This window comes from Spermophilus citellus (assembly GCF_964194105.1).
Source record: "Spermophilus citellus genome assembly, chromosome: 14".
Classification (NCBI taxonomy): Eukaryota; Metazoa; Chordata; class Mammalia; order Rodentia; family Sciuridae; genus Spermophilus; species Spermophilus citellus.
Window position 1 is genome coordinate 65623672 of NC_138194.1, and position 21441 is coordinate 65645112.

Genomic DNA, 21441 nt, shown 5'->3' on the forward strand with positions numbered 1-21441 from the left:
TAAAAGATCCATGCGAATGACATATTTTTCCCCATCCTTTCACCTTCAGTCTGTGGATATCTTTGCCTATGAGGTGAGTCTCTTGGAGAGAGCATATTGTTGGGTCTTGTTTTTTAATCCAATCTGCCAGTATGTTTTTTGATTGATGAGTTTATGTCATTTACAGTCAATATTATTATTGAGAGATGATTTTTATTTCATATCATTTTGATTTACTTCTAGTTTTTAACTTGAATTAGTTTCTCCTTTAATTATTCTTCTAGTTTAGTTTTTTCCTCTGCTGGTTTTCAATTTTATCTTTCATTTCTTTATGAAATATTTTATTGAGTATGTTTTATAGTGTAGTCTTTCTAGTTGTGAAATCTTTTAACTTTTTAATTTTTATTGTGGGGGACACTGTATTTCTGAGATAGGGCAGACTTAGGGCAGACTTCGAGTCTTTCAGATCAGCACAGGGAACTTCAGGTTGTTCAGTGTGGTGCCAGCACTTTGTAGTACATTTACAACGGTTTGGTTTCTAATTACTGTGTTATTCCTGATTTTATCTAATGCTTTTTTACCCCTTTAGTAAAAAAAAAAAATACACGTTTAATGTTTACTGTGTAAAGTTGTGCATTTTGATTTTTTAAAAATTAGCCCTGAGTTCCTAGGGCTGTCCCCTGGTACAGTACTAATATTAGATTTGCTGAGTGAGTTTATATTCATTTTATCCTACCCTTTCTTAATTTAATATATTAGAATATCTGTACTCCTGGCCCAGTCCTTTCACATACAGAAAGGCTAGTATTTTTAATCATTTTGTCCTCAATCATCCTTCTTCTTTGCACTGATTCCAGGTCTAGAATGGGTTTTTCTAATGTACAGTGATCCTAAATCTGTCTTAGGAGAGACTTTCTTCAAATTACCCTTGATGATTGCTCTTTATCCAACTTTATTCTGTCCTTATATTTCATTATTTTAATTTTTATGATAAATATCCCATTCATTACTTAGAATGTACAAATCCATCAGATTATAGTTCAAGTGTTTTAAAATTGCATATTATATATTTTATGTCATTTTTCTTAAGTGGGATATAATATTTTAACATCTTCTTCCAATTTTGTTACCTCTCCAAATATAGACTATTAATAATAATTATTTTCTATAATTTATCATTAAAATATCTTAGTTGAGCTACTATAACTTTCTAAAAACAACAATAATAAAAGATTCTCTAGTATTCAGTTTAAATTACATTACAGGGAAAGTCAGGCATGGAATCAATGAACATGTACTTACTGTTTACCTATATCAGCTATACTAGGGATTCCTCATGTAGTTCATTGTTTTGCACCTTCAATCTTAGTAAATATTTTAAGTATCGATATTATACTCAGAAAAAAATTGATCCTTTGAAACATAACAAATCTTCATCTTTTAAATTAACCTACTTTCAAAAAAATGAGCATTTTTTAATTTGTGGGATTTGAAGATTTGGATTAGTTAAGGTATTCAAAACAACGCTCACATGCATCAGTTTCTCTTTTAAACTCTTGTTTTTTTAAAAGTGTCAGAATTAGTTTAACTGATTGCTAAGTATTATTATCAAAATGGCATGATATTTATTAGCACAATGACATACATGCAAAAGGATGTAAAGATGAGACTTAGGCATTGTTATATTCTTGACCTACCTTCCATTTATTATTATTATTATTATTATTATTATTATTATTATTATTATTGATACTACTACTACTACTGCTGCTGCTGCTGCTGCTGCTATTTGTAATCATCCAAGAGTGGACCTTTCAACTGACTGGTGGTCCCTTGGGAAGGTGTTCAGTTCCCTGTACTCTGCCTGTTGAGCCATGTGGGGATGTCTTGTTTTCTTTAAAGCTTTTCATATAAACCTTTGTTCTTTGTGTTCCCATGGTGCATTGAGCACATGCATTTCATTATAGTTACTTTCTTCTTAGACTGCATTTGGGCATCCCTCATTGAGTTTCTATTATATATAAATGCATACCATTTCCTATAAAAACAATTTATAATCCTCCAGGAAGTCTGTGTCAGTAAGTCCAGATACCTGGTTGATTATAGTTTCTGGTTTTTTGCTGCCTGGGAATCACAATATAGTCCTTGGTTGACTTTCTACAAAACAAGGGTGTGAACTAGGGATCCCTACGCTCTTCTTTAACTCTACAGTGTTGTCATCATGTGATTCTAATTCATCACCAGAAATGTATTGTAAAATTGTTAATTATCATTTGCAGAATGCTTTGAGAATTTTTATTGAGAAGTAGCTACTTATAGTTGGTGTTACTGGTTCATAAGATGGTTTATAGATCTTTCTTATTTTCTTCTTTTTTTTCTTTGTACTAATACCACATTGGAAAAATGTTCTTTTAAGAATAAACTGTAGTCTTGTGGAATATTTTGATTGCTTACCAAGATTTAACTTTTAAAGGGAGACCCTCATTGCTATACAAAATTACATATAAGAGGTTGTGAGGGGAATGGGAAAATAAACAAGGAGAGAAATGAATTACAGTAGATGGGGTAGAGAGAGAAGATGGGAGGGGAGGGGAGGGGGGATAGTAGGGGATAAGAAAGGTAGCAGAATACAACAATTACTAATAGGGCATTGTGTAAAATTGTGGATGTGTAACCGACGTGATTCTGCAATCTGCATTTGGGGTAAAATTGGGGGTTCATAACCCACTTCAATCTAATGTATGAAATATGATATGTCAAGAGCTTTGTAATGTTGTGAACAACCAATAAAAAAAAGAAAAAAAAGAAAAAAAAGAATCAAAGGTAAAATGAAAAAAAAAATAACTTTTAAAAACAAGAATCAGTATGGTGATCACAGAAACTAAGAACCTATACATGTCAATAGTGGTTATAACCCAGAAAGTAGTAGCATGAATTTTCAAAATATTTTAAGTATGATAGCAAGTATTTATTCCTGTAGCTTCTTTGTGAGGGAGGCAAGAACAGTACTCTAATACCACTAAGAATTAGATTAAATGCTTATTTATTCCTTAAATTTTAAAAAACACATGTATTGAGTGCCTAGCAATTGAAGATGCAGTGGTGAATAATTTATCCTACTTGACTATGATGGTAGGGGAGAGAGATTTATAAACCAATATGTGGCTGATAACATATTAGTCATGGTGGAAGCACAGAAGATGGAGCAAATAACTCAGGTGTTGTTTGGTAAGGCTCCACAGAGGAGGTGATTTTTTAAAGCATGCTCATTAAAGAATGAATGGAAGCATTCACTAGGAAAATAGGAGCAGGGCAAGAAGGCCCTTGCAATAAAGAGAATGAATGAACATGGGTGAGGACCATGAGTGATGAATAGGCCTGGGAATTTGAAGAGCAGTATGAAGTTCATTGTAGCTACATCAATATTGTGCAATGTACATATAAATGTATAACCTAACAATTCTCAATAGCCATATTAAAACAAACAAAATAGGTAAAATTAATAATAATATATCTTATCTAACCCAATATACCTGAAATATTTTCATATTTAAGTATTTAAATCAAATTAAGTGCATATTTTACACTTATAGAATCAAAATATCTCAATTCGGGGTAGCCACATTTCAAGTGCTCAGTATCTGGAAGCTTAGAAATTATGTGTGGATCCTGAGGGGTGGTGGTGAAAAGAATGAGAAACCACAAGTGCACTCCAGAAGGGAGGAGAGATGACGTTGACGTAGCTGTTGGCCTCATTTTTTGAAAGGCCTTGCTTAGGTGCCAGCTGAATTTAAAATTTATCCTCATAATATGTTGCTAGTGACTATGTTTCTGAAATTATCTGTGGTACAGGACTATTTAAAAAAATTTTTGAAAATCTATTGCAGAATAAAACTTCTGTAAAATATAATGACAGTGAACTAGACAAATAAAGTGAAGCATTCTTTTTGTTAGTATTAGATTTGACAGATGTAGTCTGGGTCCATTTTGTGCTGCTCTAACAATAACACAGACAGGATAATTAATAAAAAACAGAAATGTATTGGCTCACTGTTTTGGAGCTTGGGAAGTCTAAGGTTGGGGGTTGACATCTGATGAGGTCCTTCTTATTTTGCCGTTATGGGTTGGAAAATATCATGTGTCAGAGGAAAGACAGGACAAAAAAGAGCAAGAGAGGGTGAACCCTCTTGTAACACAGTGAATCCATTCCCGTGATAATAGCATTAGTTCAGTCATGAGGGTGGGGCCCAAGGGCCCTAAACACCTTTGAAGGCCTTATCTCCCAATATTGTCAAAATGGTGCTAAAAATTCAACATGTATTTGGGAAGGGACAAGCATTCAAACCATAGCAGATATCCAGTTTACAAAAGTGTCAAAACCAGATTTATGCAACACTCTGTAATGATACAAATGTTCTGTCTGTCCTGGATAGTATGGTAGCCATAGTGTGCATATTGAGTGCTTGAAATGTGGCTAGTGTGACTGAAGATTTAACTTTTTAATTTTAATCAACTTAAATTGAAATAGCTGCATGAGAATATTGGCGACTGTATCTGGTAGCAATAAATAGATTTACTCGTAATCTTTGTATTTACCCAATATGGACTAGTAAAACCAGTCTGTGGATTGGCTTCAGTCCCAAACCCATACTTTGAGTAGCACCATTTAGAACATGGATTCCCAGAGCTGGGATGGCTTTGTGTGTCAGCCAGTCACTTAATCTCTCAATGCCCTAGTTCCTCGTTTGTGAAATAAAGGTAATAATAAGAAACTACTTTATATGGTTGGGTCGTTATGAGGATTAAATGTGCTAATGAATGCAATGTACTTAGAACACTGTTAGATGCATGGCAATAAATGTATCTTGCTATTATCATTATTGTTTTCATTATTATTGTGTAGGTGATGGATATCATAAGCTAATGGAAACAAAGCCAAGTCTCTTTATTAATTCTTTGCTTTTTGTAGCCATTTAGACTTCTTTCTTCTAAAGGCCTGCTGCAGTCCATGGTACATAGTTGGCATTCAATAAAAATAAAGTTTTGAACACATAAAATACTTTTGGAGTGCAGATGAAAAAGGAATTATTTTTTAGTGGAAAGGGAATTAGGAAAAGCATTGAGAAAAGATGACATCTGAAAGTGCCTCAAAGGACATGCTCGACAAGCAAAAAGGAAAGAGCACATCAGATATGGGAGCAGTGACACTCACTGGGTCATACTCTATTTAAAGGGAGATGCAGCATGTAACACTGTTCGCCATATCATTGTTGCCACTGCTTCTTTCTCCCATGCTTAGTTCTCTTTGGTTTTAATCTTTTAGAAAGCAGGATCACTAGGTAACAAGAGTTTCTATGTTTTAATAAACGCTGCCCTATTTTTGATAAGGCCAGTCACTGCCCCATTGCCTGAATATGATGGAGGAGGCTGGATACTAGCTGGGAAGGAAAGGGACAGGGGTGCTGCCTGAACAGCAGTCCCTGGGTTATGGGTAGATGGCCATGAGAGTCTTGCCCCCTAACACATCATATTTTTTTTTTTACTTACATAGGTTATTTTGGGAAGAAAACCAACCTGAAAAAAAATGAAGTTCCTTATTTTCACATTTGTTGGTATTGTTCACCTTTTATCCTTGAGCTCTGGGAAAGCTGTATACAAGCACGGCATCACTCAGAGAACTCTTCAAGAAATAAAAGAAGAAATAGCCAGCTATGAAGATGTTGCTAAAGCAATTATCAACCTTGCTGTTTACGGTAAAGCCCAGAACCGGTCTTATGAGCGATTGGCACTTCTGGTTGATACTGTTGGGCCCAGACTGAGTGGCTCCGAGAACCTAGAAAAAGCCATCCAAATCATGTACCAAAATCTGAAGCAAAATGGACTGGAGAACGTCCACTTAGAACCAGTCAAAATCCCCCATTGGGAAAGAGGAGAAGAATCTGCTGTGATGCTGGCCCCAAGAATTCACAAGATGGCTATCTTGGGTCTTGGCAGCAGCATTGGGACTCCCCCAGAAGGTATTGTTTTTCTTTTTCTTTTCAATTTGCTGTGTCCTTTATTTACTTGGCATAATTGATTACAAATATGCATAATTTGTATTGTAATTTGGACAATAGAAAGAAAAGGAAAATATAATCATTTCCCAGTCTGTTGACTTACTGAGTTCTCTACTTTAACACTCCTCTTCTTCCTTTCTCCCCTTCCTTACTTTCATCGCCTTTTGAAAACAAAACAAAACTGATTGTGTAGGGTTACTTTTAAAATGAATGCTCTATAGCTTTTGGCCCCTGATGCTTATAAGCCCCATCACTTAATAATTGTGATCTAATATAAAATTAGCATCACTCTGTAGAGAATCAAGATATATGTGAATAGAATACAAAAAAGAATCACTTCTAAGTGGCCTCAATGTGCAGAATTTCTTAGAATTAGTGAAGTAGAAAAGCTTATGTAGTGAATCAATTTTAGTTTGTTGTTTTGTTATTATTATTTTACAGAATCTGAGACTCCAGTGCAAGGAATTACCAAGGGTCATGTGTGAACTTATCAGAACCCTGGCTCAGTTTTATTAGACACAATAAATGCCTGGATAGGAAACAGCCAGTCAGTACTGAGCTGTCAAGCAGTCTTGAATGTATTCATGAACTAATTTCCCATGGCAGATGAATTAGTTTCTATTCTTTTGACTTTCTCTTATGCTAAGAGAAGTAGAGAAGTAGATTGTCAGTTTTTTAAAAAATATTTATTGAGATATAATTCATGCATTATAATATTCATCTGTTGAAAACATACAATTCAGTGTTTTTTTTAGTCTATTCAGAGTTATTCAACCTTATTGTATAACATTTAGGTTGCAGAACACAATCTAATTGTATTTTCATCACCCCCAGAAGAAGTTCCATTACCCATGAGGAACCCATCTTATCTGTATCTTACTGAGTCCTAAGCCCTAGGCAACCCCTAATCTGCTTTCTATCTTTATGGATTTGCTTATTCTGGGCATTTCATATAAATGGAATAATATGTTCTGTGTTCTTTTGTGACTGGATTCTTTATGGGTTTATCTATGTTGTGACATTCATTTTATGGATGTACTACATTTATCTTTTCATCAGTTGATGGACATTTGGGTAGTTTACAGTTTTTTATTATTATGAATAATGCTGCTACAGATGTTTATGCACAGGTTTTTGTGTGGACATGTTTTCATTTCTCTTGGCTATATACCAAGGAGTAGAATTGCTGGGTCATTTGGTAATGCTATACTTAATTTTTTGAAGTACTGCCAAACTGTTTTCTTAAGTGGCCATAGCACTTGTTTTAGTTTGCTTTTTCCTCACTGTGACTGAAATATCCGACAAGAACAACCTAGAAGAGGAAAAGTTTATTTTGGCTCATGGTTTCAAGATTCAGTCTATGGTTGGCTAATTCCATTGCTATAGGCCCAAGATGAGGCAGAACATAATGGCAGAAGGGAATGGTAGAGGAAAGCAGCTCAGGACATGGCCACCATGAAGCAGAAAGAAAGAAAGGGGAAAGGGAGAGTTCCCTGCTCACTCATGACAAAATATAAACCCCAAAGGCATGCCCCCAGTGGCCTACTTTTTCCAGCCACATCTTACCTGCCTATAATTACTGCCTCGTTAATCTATATCATTGGATTAATCCACTGATTAGATTAAGGCTTTTGTAACATAATCATTTTACCTCTGAACATTTCTTGCATTGTCTCACACATAATCTTTGGGGGGGGGACTTCATATCTAAACCATAATTTTTTGCTCTGGGCCCTCAAAAGCTCATTCACATCATGTAATGCAAAACATACTTAATCTATTTTCAAGACTCCCCATAGTCTAAACAGTTCCAGCATTGCCCAAAACCCAAGTCCAGAATCTCATTTAAGACTCAAGGCAAACTCATGAATGTTTTCCCCTATAAAGAGCAAAAGCAAATTACACATATTCAATGTATAATGGCAAAGATAAATACCATTTTATGTTCTCACCGACAATATATTATGTGTTTTTCCCATATCCTTGCCAACACCTGTTTTGGTTATACCTACCCTACTGGGTATGAAATGTTATCTCATTATGGTTTTTGTTTGCATTCCCCAAATGACAAATGGCCTTGAAAATTCTTCCATATTCTTACTGGCCATTTGTATGTCTACTTTGGAGATATAATTCTTTGCCTGTCTTTATATTGGACTACTTGGTTTTCAAAAATTGATTATTGATTTGGAAAAGCTCTTTATGTATTCAAATACAAGACCCTTTTCAGATACATGATTTTCAAATGTTCTCTTCCATTCTACAGATTGTCTCTTCTCTATCTTTATGGTAACATTTGCTGCAGAAATCTTAATTTTGATTTACTACATTTTTTCTTTTATAGCCTGTAATTTTTGTGTCCTGTCTAAAAAAACATTGCTTAAACCAAGGTCATAAATATAGTTTTACTGATCTATGATTCTTAGTTGATCTTTTTTTTTTTTCTTTTACTGTCAGTACCTTGAATATATTATCCCACTGCTTTCTGGATTCCACAGTTTCTGATAAGAAGTTAGCTGTTAATATCTTGGGAGTTCTGTTATACAGGATAAGTCATTTCATACTTACTGCTTTCAAAATATTCTCTTTTTATTTTTAATATTTTTACTTTGATGTATCTACATGTGGGTTTCTGTTTTTATCTTACATGTACATTCAGTCTTCTTGTGTGTGTATATTAATGTTTCTCATCAAATTTGGGAGATTTTTAGCTATTATTTTTACAAATATTTTTCTTTCCTTTCCTTTTTCTCTTTTTCTTCTGATACTACATTTATGAGTATGTTTGTGCATTTAATGATTTCCTACATTTCTTCAAAGTGCTGCCCATTTTTATCCATTTCTTTTCTCTCTCTGTTTTTCAGTATGCATAACCTCTATCAATCATGAAGTGCACTGATTCTTTTTTCCAGTAGATCAAATCTACTGTTGAAATTCTATACAGTAATTTTCTTTTCAGTTATTATAGTTTTCAGCTCTAGAGTTTCCATTTGATCTTCTTTAAAAACTATTTTTTTATATTTATATATATTTTTTAGTTGTAGTTGTCACAACACCTTTATTTCACTTGTTTATTTTTTTATGTGGTGCTGAGGATTGAACCCAGGGTCTCGAACATGTGAGGCAAGCGCTCTACTGCTGAGCCACAACCCCAGCTCCTATTTTTGTTTTTTGATATTATCCATTTGATCAGTCATTGTTACCATGCTTTTCTTTAAATATTTATTACTTTTAGTATTGCTTTTACAATCTTGAGTATGCTTATAATAGCTGTTTTAAAATCTTTGTCTGCTATGTCCTTTATTGGGGCCCCTTTGTAGCCAGTTTTTACTGTGTACATTTTGTTTAGTGCATGGTTAACACTTTGTACTTTTTTCCTGATTTATAATATTTTAATTGAAAATGAACATTTTAAATAACATATAATATTTAAATAATATTTTGCAGAAAGTCTGTATACTTATTCCTCCCATTGTAGTCACTAGATATTGATTTTGTTGTTGTTGTCGTTGTTGTTTTTGTTATCTTTTGTTTGGTTTTCTTTTGTTTAATGACTTGCTTTGAAGTCTGTTTTTTCCAAGTGTACAGCTTCTGATATCCCTATTCATATTACTTTTATTTTTCCTTATTTGTTCTTTTATCGTGGTTCCCTAATTGTCACCTTGGATCTGCATGAGCCATTTATTGGTCAAAGATCGTGCTTAAGTTCTCTTTTTACTCTTTAATGTTGGATGTTTTTGTGGCTTGGAGTCTGTTATTAAAACTGAGTGAGTTTATGTTTTTGCCCCAATTTCAGCCAGGACTCAGTTTCCTTTCTAATCACTGCTAAGAGAGTGTATTGGACATGCATATTGTCCTCCAGACTACTAGGATCATGTGATTTTATTTTAAATCCTGGCTTAATCATATTTACCCTGGGGTGAAAATGGCTTATTTTTCAGTCTATATTTGATGAGAGGTTATACTTTAGCCCCACAAGTGAGTAAGGCTTCTGCCCTTTGTTGTGCTCAGATCAAGAAATGTTTACAAGTCTGATCCAGATCTTATTCTATTTGATTCTGAATAGGTATATCCTAGGTCATGTGTGTAGGTGTCCCTACTCCCAGGGCTTAATGGGATCCCAGGAGAGTACTTTAAGTTTTTTCTCTCCCTGCTCTTTTAGTTGAAGTTCTGCTTGCTCTGTCATTTTGCTTGTTGCTCTCAGCATCACAAAGATACCAGCACCTTAATTTTTCTACCAAGCTTTCTGTTGTTTTCAGCAATACTTTCAAGTATGGAAATATCCATGATCTGCTTCAAATGAAGCCACTAACTTCAGTGAAAACTATGGACTTCTTCATCCTCATGACATCTTTTCATCTTCATGGGAACTAGATACAGTGATAACAAGATGTTTCTCCCAGAGTGACATCTTTAGCAGGAGTTAGAAAGGGAGGGTGATGGTTCCTGGTCTTCTTGGGCTGAAGTTCTCAGAATGGGATTATTATCTATAAGGGAACTGAAATGGGGCAATCAGGGTCCCAGAGTTCTTGTTAGAGACCCTTGTGGTAGAGTTTCTACCCTATGAGGAGCTGGGTAGAGGAATTGAGTTAGTCTTCTTGGCCATGTTTGTGTAGAATAGAACTGCAACAGGGAAATGGGCTTGAGGAAATGATAAACAATGGTAGCTTGAGGTTGGGGTTATAGCTCAGTGGCAGAGCACTTGCCTAGCATGTGTGAAGCCTGGGTTTGATCCTCAGCACCACATAAAAATAAACAAATAAAATAAAGGCATTCTGTCCATCTACAACTGAAAAAAAAAAAAAACAACAATGGTATCCTGCCCTTGCAAGGGTGAAACCATAGCCCTAGACTGAGGACTGATGAGGGTGGGTAGGAGCAGGTACCCCATCTTCTTGGCTATACTTGATTGAAATAGAGTGGCCATGACAGAATGTCTATAACACAAAGCTGGGGATGGGAGAGGGAAGCAGGTCATTACAAATGTCACAACCTTCACTGTTCTTTTCAAGTAAATTTGCTTGAAAAAAAATATATATATGTTATATTTATATATAAAGTTATAATTTTAAATTATATAATAATACATATATGTATATATATATATATATATATTTGTAGGGATGCATGATAATTTATTTTTTTAATAATGCCTTTATTTTTTGTTTTTAAATAATCTTAGCTTATAAAAAAGTTTCAAGTACACTACAAAGAACTTCCATATATCATCTAGATTGTTTCAATTGTTAACATTTTATCATATTTGCCTTGTTATTCTCTCTTTCTCTCTCTTTCTCTACACACACACACACACACACACACACACACACACACACACACACTATGCTTTTCCAAAAAAAATTTGGGAATAAATTGCAGACATGAAGCATCATTATGTATTTTGGGGGAGAGAGGTCTGCTCAACTTCCCACTCAACCATTCTGGAAGTATGACTAGGGTGGCCAGTTTTGATCTCTCTAAGACTGCATGAATAGGTAGTAGAGAACCCTAAGCTTCTTAGGGAGCCCCTCAACCTGGGTTCTAGTGTTATTCGGGAGTTAGTTCAGTTGCCTTCTGTTAAGCACAAATCTGTGTTAGGTGCCTCTTTATAAAACCCTCCCAAATGTCTTTTTTTTTGTATTATTAGTCTTTTATTAGATGCTACTTTCTTCAAACCAATCTCATGGCCAAAATTTATTTCAGAAACAAGCACTCGGTGACTTTGAACTTGTGATCTCTTTCCTCAGCCTTCCTGAGTCGCTGGGATTACAGACATGTACCATCCTGCCCAGCCAGGAAAGGTGACCGAAATACTCTGGTCTGGATAGATAGGAAACAAGACATACAACCCTGTTGCATAATAGAACATACTGCAAGCCACAAACATGCACCACACGTGTAATTGAAAAATTTCTAGTATCTGTATTTAAAAAGATGAAGATACTGACAAAATTAAATTTGAATAATATAAAGATTTAACCTGTTATATAGAAAATGTTGTCATTTCGATATGAATTACATATTCATAAGAGATATTTTACATTATCTCCAAATGTCTTTAAAAGGCTAGACTTGACTTTCTTCTCTTCACTTCTTTTCCTTTTCTTTACTTCCCTTTCCCTTCCTCTTCTTATATTTTCTCTCTTTCTTCCTCCTCTTTCTCTCTTCCCTTCCTTTCCTTCCTCCTCCCTTCCTTCCTTCCTTCCATCCATCCAGAAAACCAGACTTTAACAGGTTCTGTGGTTTACCCAGGATTAGACAACTGGTAACAGGGCATGTTGAGGCATATATAATTGTGAAACTCGAGAGTTGTGTTTTCAGTCATTAGACTACATTGTCTCACATACAAATATTCTGATGCTACTTTCATCTGTAAGATTCCTTTTCATAGCCATGTGGCTAGAGCTGATCTGTTTTAAAAGTTACTGATACCTGAATTGTAATGCATCTTCTTTTTGGACACGTTTTTCTCTTCTTGTTACTTTCTTATCCTCATTTCTCATTTTGTAGTGGGGCCTGCTCTTCCTTGGCTATCTGCCTGGTGCTGAAAACTAAGCCAAGTTACTGATTGCTCCTGGGGCTTTCAAATCCCAGGGGAAGTAAGTTATACTCACTGGAATCTATCCTGGTGTTCCAAGACACACTTTCACCCCACTCCTCATTCCATGGGGTTCAAAGCAGATAAGCAGTTGTCTGGCAACTGGACTATTTTAGGCTCTGAGGAGACTATGCAGTTAGTCTGGAGCAAATATGGAAGATTTCCACAGGAAGTGGAGTAAAATCTTCATAGAAGAATCTCAAGGTGTAAGCAGAGTGAGGCAGAGACATCTCCTAGCCATTCTCCCAGGAGGTCCACCTTATTATTTTGGCTTAGTCATTTAATTACCATAGGCCTTAACATTGTGACTTGAAAGATGAGAGTTAGTTGGAGGGGTAATCTGTAAGGTTTCCTTTAGATTGGGAGATATCAATTTTATGAGAATCTACAAGGGATCAGGAGAGCTAGAATTCATAAGAGCTGGGTTCTCTCAGACATATGTGATGAAACAAATTCCTTGTATAACCAGAGATGATGGTTTTTTAGCTTTCCAATTTTAGGCTTGAGTTTTATAGTATGTGTTGGTTTCTCCATGTGACAAGGTAAGGGTTCTGTGATATATTTGTGAGTTTGCTGAAGGATATACAAGCAGTGTAAGTAAGAAAAGATGTAGAACAAAACACAGTCATAGAATTAATACTTGAGAAATAATAATCTCCAAAGAATCCCAAGATAATGCAACTGATATGAGATTTGAACAGAACAAGTGGAAGAATGAGACTCAGGAGTCAAACCCAGAACAGTCTGACATATGGGCAAGAAACAGGAACGTGGGTAGAATGTATGGCTGTTCCCCAGCAGGCACAGCTCTGTTTTTCATGAAGTTTGGTCTCTAAGCCGGCTCAGTAGATCATTGAACATTTACTAATACATTTCTGCAGAGATACAGAGCTTTACCCAATACTATATGCTACAGATCACATGTCTGATATTAGCTTGAGAGCTCCTGAAGGCCTGGAGACAATCTTATCCATTTCTGTATTCTGAGATACTAACACCATATTCAATAAGCAGTAGTTATTCGTTCAATGTTTGAGCAACAGTGTATTTTTTTAGGTAGGTCCTTCTTTGAGGTATTATTCAGTTGTAATAAAAAAATGTGCCTCCCATCAAGTACTAACCAGGCCCGACCCTGCTTAGCTTCCGAGATCAGACAAGATCAGGCGCGTTCAGGGTGGTATTTATATACAAACAGAGGTATGAAAAAATGTTCTATATATGTAGTAAGAATTGTGGTGCATTCTGCTGTTATGTATCTAAAAAACAAAACCCATTTTAAAAAGTGCCTCCTCTTTCTATGTACTGAATCACAATGCTCCTGGCCCATTATCATTAAAAAAAATTTTTTTTAGATGTTGATGGAGCTTTATTTTATTCATTTAGTTATTGAGAATTGAACCCAGTGCCTCACACATGCCAGGCAAGTGCTCTACCACTGAGCCACAGCCTCAGCCCCCATTATCATTCTCTTATAATTTTCCTGATTATAAAATCAATAACTGATAATCACAGAAAATATGCACATAAATATAACAATTAGTAAAAATCATGTTTAATTTTTCTCTCCAGTGGGATCAAATGTATTTTTTTCTCCAATATTTCCATATTTATATATATATTTTCATTTTACAAATTTGAGTTCATACTGCATAAATTTTGTGCCCTTTTATTTCATATGTGTGAACAATCACCACATACCAATAAATATCATTTGAAATAAGTTTTAATGTTTACAGAATTAAAATATATAAGAGTTAATGTAACCCAAGCCATGTTTTGGAATCTAGATATTTTTTCATCTTTCTCCTCTTTTAAATGGTATGGCAATAATAATCCTTTATTATAAAAAATGCAAATCGATTTTTAAAGGAGATGTTTTTACATTTTTAACAAAATAGAAAAGGAATGACCAGGATATTCTAGGAAGTTGTAATAGAGAAGCAATAAATAATTTTAAAACTATTCCTACAGATTTTAGAAATGCCAATACAATTATTTGAAGCCATTTTCCATCCTAACAGTTTTAATTGTTTAAAGATATTAAAGCAAGATACACACACACACACACACACACACACACATATATATATAAATAACATTATATTGGATGTTATTTATAATACAATGTAATACACACTTATATTACTAATATAAATATTGATACATTTAGGTTCTTGAAATATTTATCTTAAATTGTTTTCCAGAAATATTACACACATTTACTCCACTATCAGCAATGTAACTTTATCCTTGTATATTTGCCTGTGTAGTTATTTTTTCCTAATCCTTATAAATTTGATGGGCTAAATGTAATATTTCACTATTATTTTATTTTTCATTCTTTTGTTTATTGGTGACATTAATATTTTTATTTGAATATTGGCCACTTTCATTATTCTTCTTTAAATCATTTTGTTCTCTCCTGCCCATTTTTCTGTTTGTGACTAATGATTTTCTAAATGATGTGTAAGAACTCATTACATACCCAAAGGACTTAAAATCAGCATACTACAGTGATGCAGTCACAATAATGTTAATAGCAGCTTAATTCACAGTAGCTAAAGTATGGAACCAACCTAGATACCCTTCAACAAATGAATAGATAAAGAAAATGTGGTGTTTATACATAATGGAATATTACTTAGCCTTAAAGAAGAATGAAATTATGGCATTGGCTGGTAAACAAAAGGAGCTGGAGAATATTATGCTAAGCAAAATAAGCCAATACCAAAAAACCAAAGGCCGAATGTTGATGAAAATTCACAATAAGCGGGGGAGCTAGGGAAAAATAAAGGTACTTCGGATTAGGCAGAGGGGAATGAAGGGAAGGAAGGGGTATGGGTGTAGGAAGAATAGTTGAATGAATTGGTCATTACTTCCCTATTTCATATATAATTACCCTATATACATATATGTAGATCGGTGTGATTCTGCAACATGTACAACCAGAAGAATAAGAAGTTATACTTCATTCATGTATGATGTGTCAAAATGCATTCTACTGTCATGTATAACTAATTAGAATTTTTTTAAAAAAATTAAATGTAAAAAAATAAATTTAATTGTTTGATTTTCATGTTTGATTCAAACCGAGCATTTTTTAAAGTAATTGAGATGGTTTGCATTGATCTATCACCTCTTTATTCATTTCTTTTTGAATGCATTTATTCTCTTATTTGAGAAAATCTGGAGTATAGGCATGTGGCTGCAAAGTAGCAAAGTTGACCCATTTACATACCTTCTACCCTATCAAAATAATCTAAGAAACTGAGTACTTTAGGTCATTTTATAGACTTTGGAACTTCAGCCTCAACGTTTGCTCTTAAAATTGCACTTACAAACTAAAGATCTCAGTCTAGCTAGACTTGGATTTTGAACTGTGTCTGCTGATTTGTACTTCCTTTAGTTCATGTTAATGTATGTGTGTGCCTTATTACTTCCCTTTATGGGAATGTTTTAGGAGTGGGAGGAAGAATTTGTAGAGATAGAACTAGATGGAGCTTCACGTAGAAGTGATGGGTGGTTATTAATGGTTAGCTTGGAGATTAGATTTAACTGGTTTAAGCAGATGTGGGTATCTAACAGAATTTTAAATGGCTTACAGAATCATAGGAAAGGTGCATGTTGCAGACTTTAACTAGTGCTTTTCAGAATAAATTTGAGAATCCCTATGTAGAGCCAGGATGCCAAGATGACTATTGCCTTTCCTAGATTAAGCAATGGCCTTTATCAGAAACCAGCTGTGGAAAATTCAGACATTTCCAAAATGGCACTTGTCTCTGAAACAGTAGAAGTAGCAGAAAATAGCCTCTTCCTAATTCCTTCTTTCCAAATCTTGTTCAAGTGCAAAAATTTGGTATCACTTAATTTACCTCTAGTCCCTAGCTGGAAAAGTCCTAGAAATATAGTTTTTAGGTTTTAGTCCGTGCAGAACAAAGATACATTTGAAGGAGGTTGGAAGGGATATGGAAAGCCAAAAGCCCATATCCAACACAAAGTTTGTTTTGTTTATGCTTCTTAATTAACACTATGAAATGAAATATTTTGCAAAAATTAAACAAGAAATACAGCCATTGGTTATATAGTATAAATAATACCACCAATAGTATTTTGTTCCTCTGTGGCTAATGGATTATAATGGATTTAACAGTATGAAAAGGAATATAGAGGAGAGTAATCATGAAGTGGAGGGGCCCCCAACTCCCAAGGAATGTTGATAGATTGAAGGGAAGTTGCTGTAGGGTATTCATCAAATCTGCTATATAAGTTAAAGTGGGTCTTCCTTCATTTTTTCTACCATTTCTCCCTTAAGGATTTTGCATGATTCTCTTTATTAGATCTTATACTAAAGATCTCAAAGGTGTTTTCAAAGGTTTTTATCTTCCAATAATTAATTTATAAACATTCTGGTGATATGATGTACTCCATGTCTTTGAGTACCATCAGTTATGTACTTACAACTTCTAAGGATGTGTGTGTGTCCTTGAATTCTATCTGCATTTTCAAGAATGACTGGATGTCTTACCAGTTCCATAAATTCAGCATCCTGTTTCTCATGTTTTTTAATGACATTGCCATTCACCCAGACCCAAACTAGGAGCCTGAAATGGTATGTTGCTTTCATGTTTTTGTCCTCTGTCTGCAATGCCCATGATTAATAATTCAGCTTCCATGTCTCCTCCTCTGTGGATAATTTTTCTATGCTTGCTCATCCCCAAAGAAGTATTGTCAGTTTCCTCCCAACTGCTTTCCCTGCAATCTGAACATGCTTATATCAAAGCATTTCTCTCCTATATGATAAGCCTCTTAAACCCAGACTCCTTAGTTTCAATGGTTCTCAACCAGGGAGAGTTTTGCTCCCCAGGAGAAATTTGGTGACACCTGGAGACATTTTGAATGGTTATAACGGGGGGGAATGGTGTTGTCTCTAGTGAACAGAGCACAGGAATGCTGCGCCACACCTCACAGTGTAGAGGACAGGCTTCCCCCTCCCTCTCAACAAATGGTTTTGTATTCCAAAATGTCCCGAATGCCAAAGTTGAGGAATCCTGTTCAAGTGTTCAGTACAGCATCTCACATGCTGAAAAGTAGGAAGAAACATTAGTTGAACGAGTTAGCCTGTCCATATCTCACTCTGACATGCAGTGGCACACAAGGCCTTAAATGTCACATGACTCCCCTTTTTTAAATCTTCACTGTTACTTCAGAGTTCAGGACCTCTGACTCAGTGTTCTATTTTCTCTTAGCTGGTATTCCTGACTCAGGAATGCCATTTCAATTTCATCTACTTCCATACTGCTGTTTAAGTTATCTTTGCAAAATATGGACCTCATGCCACTCCCTTGCTTAAAATTGTTTCATTTTTTCAGAGTATAGTTTAAATTCTTATGACCAGTGCTTGTGATGTAATAGATGCAAATTAAAGAATGAAGGGATTTTAAGAAAGTTTAAAAATTGAAAAAGGATATTTAAAACTCATTCATGCTTAAACATTCTTGAGGATTGTGTGATTTTGATAGTTCTTTTATGCCCCCATCATATCCAAATAATGAGTTTAGATTTTTATTTGAGAGAAAGCAGTCAGGAAAGAGGATGATAAATGAACACCAATCAAATTATGATGAGGGTGTTCATGACAATCTTTTATTTTTTTTTAACTTAAGCATCATGGATCAGAAATTCTGGAAAGCTTATCCACATCTTCTCTGCATTCACCTCATAAGAACCTAAAATAGCATCCTTGCATACTCCTAACACGTCCAGCACAGGGAGACATCCTTCATCCATTACCCACTCCATTTGTTAGTGAGGTGACAACTAATTTGCCCATAAGATCCCACCATCAGATAATTAATTATTTGCATCTGTCCTCTTCAGGAAGAGGACCTCTTTGTTCTTTTCAGGGAAATAGCATGTTCACAGTTTTTTCCCCCCCCAGGACATAATATTTGATATCTAGTCACAGTATGAACAAAAATTCCTTGGAGAGCCTGTATCCACAGATACTTTAAATTTGGAGGCATGGGATCAGCTGATGGATGTGATTGCTAAGTGTCAGAATTTGTTGAGGAGGAAGGGGCAATGGAGTTTGTATTTATTGAGTACCTGTCCATCATATGCTAGAATTTGTGCAGATTCGTTTACTTACATTGTCTTTGGGAACAGGGATTGCTCCACTTGATGTGTGGTAGTCTCTTGCCCAAAAAGCAAGACACATGGTAGTCTAGCCCTGAGGTTGTGGCTCCCTAAGAGCCTTCCCTCTTCACCCTGCTACCGGGTAGATCTTTCTGCCTCTGTCCTTCAGGTATTTCCACTCTCCACTTGATTACCTCTGTAAGAATGAGCTCACCACATCTATCTTCCATGCACCCTCACACTCTCACCCACAAACACATCTTAAGAAATGAAAGCACACTGAATTTGGTTGCACCAGAATCAAGAATTTCTGTTCAGCAAACTATACCAGGAAGAAAGCTATTAGCAAAATGGCAGGGGATGTTAGCACTGTTTCAAATGGTTAAGGGATTAATGTGTAGATTAGAAAATACTGGAAATCAACAAGGAAGAGGCAGTAACCCTAATGGAAAAATGGGAAGGGCTCTGAATTGGAATTTTAAAGAAAAGGAAGCCTAAAAGCTAACAAGTGCATGAATAAATATCAACTCATTAATAATTAGGACAATGCAAATTTTTAAAGTAGTGAGATCATAGCAAGGATATAAAATGAGTCGGCAGGGTTGTGAGGACAGGTAGGGCTGTGAGGACAGACAAGTTCATGCACTGATGGCTGGGCGTGAAGCATGGTGCTGCCATTCTGGAGAGCAATCTTAAATATATTTATAGCAAACTTAAATATATTTTCATGCTGTGACTCAATAATTCACTTCTCTGGTATATTTCAAAAGGAAATTGTCACACAGGCCCCTAAGGGTACATATTCAAGGATGATTACTGTAGCTATATTTGGGAGACAGAATCCATCTGGCACAGTGGACACGTAAAATGCGGCAGATTTCCCCCTGCCAGGAATATTATGCTGTAGTTGAAAGCAGTAGACTAATATTTTGTATGGCAACATGAATGGACCTGGCTGGGGTTGTGGCTCAGCAGTAGAATGCTTGTCTAGCATGTGTGAGGCCCTGGGTTCAATCCTCAGTACCACATTAAAAAAATAAGTAAAACAAAGGTATTGTGTCCAACTACAACTAATAAATAAATAAATATTAAATAACATAAATGGACCTTGAAATATTAAGCTAGATAAAATAAAATGAAATATATCTATATCTATATCTATCTATCTCTCTATATATATATCAGTCATATTTACAAATACAATTTTAAATGCACCCAGAAAAATATTTTACATTTTATCAGAAGAAATATAAGTGAAAAAATTTCTTAGAATGGCAAGACATGTAGGGTAAGTGAGGAATGGGAATTAAAAGAAACAAACACATTTTAAAAACAAGCAAATCAAACAAAGAGATTTGCCTTGAAAAGCCCAGTGATAAGTTTGTACTGTGCATTAAGAGTATAATTAACCCAGTATTATGCATCTGATATTAAAACTCCAAATCCATATGCCTACCAGTGAGGTTAAGCTAGATGTTAGGACACTTAGTCATTTTTCCCCAAGAAGAAAGGGGGCTGCTTCTCTTTTACTCTTTAAACATTTACCAGCTCCCTCCTGACTCATCATCTATCTATGACATTCACTTTGAGTTTTTCTTGTACAATGTAAGTTATTACTTATTATTCATATGCTTTTAGTTTTCAGGTTCTGTGTATCTTTCTCAATCTCGTCCTCTGAATTTCTAAGATTTTAGGGGAGGAATGATGACTTTTTTGTTTCCTTTTGTATAACTTTTAGCATAGTCATATCTTTAGATCACATTAGTGATATCTCAGTGTTTAATTTATAAAAGTATTCTAAGAAGAGATTTTCTTTTTGAAATACTAAATGTGTGGATAATGTTCCCTAGAGATTTGATAATGAAATAATGTAGGTTGATAGTCTTAGAATTATAGCATGTGAAGCAAACTGGTGAGTACCTATTTTGTACTCTATGACAGTAAAGAAAAGTTTTGTGGTACATTTTACATTAAAAGTAGTTCCCTAAGAGTCAGTGCCATTTTGTTGGCACCTAGAAAGTGCATCAATAATCTTAATTACCTGAGGGCACTTTGATTTCTCTAGAGTAGCTGAGTAGGCCACCTATTCACTAATGGGGTGCCTTACATTCTTGATTTTCTTTGTCTTGAAAAATTGCATGTCAATTTTCCAGGAAGCTTTAGAATTGTATATCATCCAAGTGAAATATTTTCTTTTCTGAGAAAAACATTAAGCAGATTGGTTTTCTTTGTTAGCAGATGGCTTATAGGTTTGAGACCAACTACTGGTAAATGCAGTGGGTATTTAAGTTCTGATTGATAAGATGGATATATGTACCACTGAGACCAGATGATATCTACCTAATACTTTTCAATAAACTAGAAGATGAAATTGTCAAAAGTTGATTAAATTATGTTTAACCCTTGTTAGAGCTGAGATCAAGAACTGTTAGATTTTCCTTGAACACCTTCTACAGGAATCACTCCAAGAAAACCTTGAGAAGTACAATTGATTGGTGATAATTAGTCTTTATTTCATCTCTGTGTTAGGGTCCTCCAGGGAAATAGAAGCAACAGGTGGTTTATCTACATCTATAAATATTATGTATTATATATATGAAGAAACTTATTAGAAGTTATTGGCTCACATGGTGGTAAAGGCTGCAAAGTCTCATGCCCTGCCCTCTGCAAGCA

The 21441-nt window shown here is 35.0% G+C and overlaps 1 protein-coding gene across 3 annotated transcripts in view; it reads left to right on the forward strand.

Moving 5' to 3' along the window:
- The window catches only part of CPQ (carboxypeptidase Q), a 487125-nt gene that overhangs the window by 86958 nt on the left and 378726 nt on the right, over positions 1–21441 (forward strand). For all 3 annotated transcript variants that reach the window (XM_081265871.1, XM_081265869.1, XM_081265870.1), the window contains exon 2: positions 5531–5996. In XM_081265871.1, the coding sequence (XP_081121997.1) occupies positions 5564–5996 (433 nt within the window). In that variant the 5' untranslated portion in view covers positions 5531–5563. The remainder of the gene's footprint in view (positions 1–5530; positions 5997–21441) is intronic.